The sequence below is a fragment of the Protopterus annectens genome, chromosome 1.part2 (genome assembly GCF_019279795.1).
Source record: "Protopterus annectens isolate FY-2018-M chromosome 1.part2, PAN1.0, whole genome shotgun sequence".
Classification (NCBI taxonomy): domain Eukaryota; kingdom Metazoa; phylum Chordata; order Ceratodontiformes; family Protopteridae; genus Protopterus; species Protopterus annectens.
Window position 1 is genome coordinate 740,339,505 of NC_056727.1, and position 4,413 is coordinate 740,343,917.

Here is a 4,413-nt window from a genome sequence, read left to right on the forward strand (position 1 = left end):
AAGCAGTAGTAAGTAATCTGAGCTACATAAGAATTGCAAATAACTTAACTGGCTCTTTATATGTTTGTAATTTCAGTAGCTACTCTTCTGATATGTATATATGTATGAACATATAAATATTGAAATTTGTGGTTTATAACATGAGAAGTTTTTTATGTTTTGTTGATTCAACCATCATATTCTTCAAGCGCTAAATCAGCAATGTAACATGCTTAATTTACAACTACAGAATGTTCTAGCTCTTTTGATAATAGTGAAGCATGTTCGATACAGTGACAGTGAATAAACAGAGTTAATAGATGTTTTATAGGTGCTTACCCCAATTTGTGAAGAGTAGGTTCACTGGTACATGAAACAAAGGAAGAAGGAGGAATCCGCAGGTGAACCCCTGGTCTGCGATCTGAGTAACACCTCCTTACAAATGGCTGGGGCGTTGTAAAAGCCAGTCTTTTCTGTGGCTCTCCCCACTGTCTTACTATAAAACCATTATTCCTCGAGAACTGGTTTTGGTCAGTTACTTCTGCTGGTGATTTAGAACCATTAGGTAAAGGTGATGGACTGGCTTCAAAGATTGAGGATTTCACTGGGCAAAATATAGAATTTGCATTACTCAGAATGCTGGAAGCTGAATTCTCACTAGAAGAATCAAAACTATGTCGGAATTTCCTCTGTGCTTGAACTGGAGAAGATGGGGGTGAAGGAGAAATGTTGTATGGTGGTGTCTTTGTTTCTCTGTGACTGTTTGGTGGACTTGGCAACTTCCGATGTGTAGGGGGGCTATATTGTCGGTGCATGACAGGAGGGCTGGGTAACTTTCTCTGGGCTGGTGGGCTAGGCAGCCTTCTTTGTACTGGAGGGCTTGGCACACTAGAACTGGCAACAGAACTTGGTTGCTTCGGAAGAACTCGTGAAGTAGGTTGACCACGGCTCAAAGACTGGGCAGTGTTACACCTCTGCTGTGCAGGTGGACTGGAAAATCTCTTCTGTGTTGGTGGGGATGAAGGCGCAGACCTTGTTGGGGATGCTTGTTTACTAGAAGCTACATATTTACCAGTTTTTATGAGTGAATTAGTAAAGCCTTGCATTTGCATCTGAGGTGATACCAAACCCATGTAACACTCCTTTTCTTTCTCTGTATTTGTTAAAGTTCCATAGTCAGTTGTATTTTGTAGGGGTATTATTTTATGTGATTGCTTATATAAACTTGCTGCCTCATTTGTGTCATTATTCCACTTGTTTTCTAATTCATCTCCTGAGTTGATTATAAAACCATTGCTAAAATGAGAGTCTATGGAATCAGTTTTAGGTCTCATTTCCTGTGTACTTGCTTTTTGTAATGCACTAACTGCCATGCTGGATCTTGAAATGTTTTTGTTTGGCAATAAATCGAAAGAATCCAGAGACATTTTCACCTTTTGGGGAACTGATTTTTGAGGTACACTGCTTTCCATTTTGCAACCTTTGCTGTCAGTTAATTCTAAGGAGACTGTCTCATTATCTGTAGTTCCTGTGCATTGAGATATGCTAAATGAAGTATCCATTAAAATTTCAGGTGGTGGCGGTGGTAAATTTTCCAAATCAGCGATAGCATCTGTCATATCCATTGCATCCCATTTTAGTTCTTCTGTTTTTGGTTTATTTGTCAGTGTACTTTGGGGACTGCTTGGTTTAATATGTGAATATTTTGCAGTAGAATCAATGGAATTCTGGCTTTGTGATGCAAGCTCTCTGTTGATTAAAACTACTGAAGGCAAAACAGGGACCCCAATCTTTTTCACACTTTGAAGGGGACCCAAGGATTTATGATGCCCAGAATTCACCATGCCTTCAGCTGGAGTAAAAGTCTCAATAAGTTTCTTTACAGACCGATGTGACGTCATAGCCTGATTTGTAATTTTCTTCTTTTCATTCCCCATTGATGTATGTTCCTTGCTACCTTGTGACTGCACTGCAGGTGAAATAGCCTTCAGTGGCTTTCTGTTCAGCAGTTTTGGGGTGCAATGTTCAGAATTCCTTAATGTAATTTTATCATGACTGGGTAAAACAGTGAAATTTTTGTTAAGACATGTTTTCAGTTTGTTTATGGATGAGGTTGATAAAGAATGTCCATTTTCCGTAAGGTTTGCTGATATTTTCGGTTGCTGGACTTCCTGATTTTCTTTGCTCTTCTTCTTAGTTGTTTTACATTTTTGTAACTTTCCCAGTTTTCTGTTTAGGTCCTTCTGTGTTCTTTGAAGCTGGATAAGAGTTGGGTCTTCAGCTTGACTCTTAAGAGATTCTACTGATCGAGACCTTTGCTGCTTAGGCTTCCCTTTTACACAAGTGTTTGCAGAACTAGGTCGTGTGGATTTAGGTTTTGTTTCTTCATCTTCAGACCATCCACTACCACCTGGCATACTAGGCACAAACTGAATTTTTCCACTGATTGCATCTTTCATTTTTAGAGTCATTTCTTCATTGTCAGGGTTTTCAATTCTCTTTGGAACACTTCTGTATGAAATCATTTCTGCAGGTGATGTGACAGGCCTCCTAGGTAACCCATTGCACATAATTTCAGATAAATCTGCAGTGTGATTATTATGAGCATCGTCATCATCATCGTCATCATCTTCATCTTCATCTGAAGGGAGAAAATCCATAGATTCAGAATCTCTGAAATTCTGCAGTTCACAAGTGGCAATGGAATCAAATGAGTTAAGAGAAGAACTTTTTTTTAGATTTAACGGGTCAGGCACAAATCGTTCTCCAACAAGTCCTACATCTGGGCAAGTGGTTTCTTTGTTGTCATTCACAGGAGAGTTCAAGACATCCTTGTCATATTTTCCAAGTGCACCATGATGAGATTTAGATTTGAAAGATTCAGACTCTGAAGTTTGCAATGCTGTTTGAGATGAAACCATCTGTTGTTTTTGACAAAGCTCCTGCCCAACTGAACTGTCGCTTGTCTGACTTCCAAGTCTGTCAGGTCTACAGGTCCCCTTGAGAGACTCACTGTCTGCCCCAATTCCACTGTCCTCAGACTGAAGAACTACATCATCTGGAAAGCGTCTGATTGTGCACAGTTCTAATTGGTTCATCATTGAGCGGAATCGCTCATCAAACTGCTGTCTTAATCTCAGTTTTTCCTTTACAACATCTGCAGCAGACTGAAGGTAAAAATGTATATCCTGAAGAGCACCAGAGGTAACAGAACAAACTGACCCATGAACAGCCTGCATTTTGTTAACAGTATACTGGAGCAGCTGCTGCAGGAGATCCGGCTGCTGATTAATATTCCCTTTCTCCCTGGGCCATGCAAGATGTTGCCCTATGTCTTTAAGGAGACTTTCCCCCTCCGTTGTGATTTCTTCTAAAATATGATTGACTTCATCAAAGCGAAGCATTAGAAAGCTTATCATCTGCTGTAGAATTAGTTGTGTCTCAGTGGTTTGGTTGGCAATGCTTAGTATGATCTCATACTTAGAAAGGCTAGGGGTAAGGTATGCATAAGCAGTTTGATGGGCCTTAACAATGGCTTCTGGAAAATCAACTTTTTTCCCATGATCATGCTGGACCAAGCTATTTCTGCGTACCTTGCAATGATATCCCTGATTTAAAGCCTTGTGACCTTTTTGTTTCCTACTTTTCTTTAGAGTTGTTTTTTGGTGACCTTCAGTCGTCTCCTCACCTGTCAGTGAATCCGTTTTCTCTAGTGCTGTGCCACTTGCCTGTATGCACAGTTTCTGGGCCGTGGATCTTTGAAGCTCTCCTGTTTTAGATAGAGTAGCTTCAGCTGCTGCCAGTAAGCATTCACTTTTCCCTTCTCTGCAATGCTGTTCTAAACCTGAAGTGTGGTTTGCTGAAATTAAATCAGTAAAAGATAAAATGTCAGCTTCCTGAACCTTCTGATTACCTACATGAATATTTTGTTTTTGCCATTTCTCACACTGATTAGGCTCACCGTCAGTGTCACAAGCACTAGAGCTTTCATCTGATGCAGGTGAAAATTCTCCTTCAGGATTCTGTTCAGGTGGTAGTATAGCTTTCGTTTTTTTTAAAGGCCGTGCTGCATTTTTGGTAATAGAGTGAATTATATCCCTGTGGGATGGTGCACACCCCATCCTTCTATTTTCTGCTTTCAGTCACTCTCTAAGCTGCTGACATAAAGGAGCCTTCTTTAATCCCGGTGTAAACATTGCCATTTTTCATGTCATTTCGCAGCTTTTTAAAGCAGTATCAGGATGTCTTCTTCATTTTCCGTGCTTCTGCTCCTGGAATGAATCAAAAGGTTGATAATTTAAAATATTCCTGTCTGATCTATTCATTCTGCTATCGTCCAGCTACATACAATTTAACTACAACTTACTTTCCTCCAGATTAAGCAAACCTCCGTGACATTCTTCAGTCTTGACAGATGCATAGTGAAACTAAGAC

General features: G+C 40.0%; 1 protein-coding gene across 1 annotated transcript; it reads right to left on the reverse strand.

Moving 5' to 3' along the window:
• Positions 1 to 314: 314 nt before the first annotated feature.
• On the reverse strand, positions 315 to 4,100 carry PCARE (photoreceptor cilium actin regulator). Its single transcript, XM_044060200.1, has one exon. It carries the CDS (start codon positions 4,098 to 4,100, stop codon positions 315 to 317), a length of 3,786 nt encoding a protein of 1,261 aa, XP_043916135.1.
• Positions 4,101 to 4,413: the final 313 nt, after the last annotated feature.

Excerpts from the sequence above, each read along its gene's own strand:
- PCARE (XM_044060200.1), bottom strand. The coding sequence starts at position 4,100 with ATGGGGTGTGCACCATCCCACAGGGATATAATTCACTCTATTACCAAA.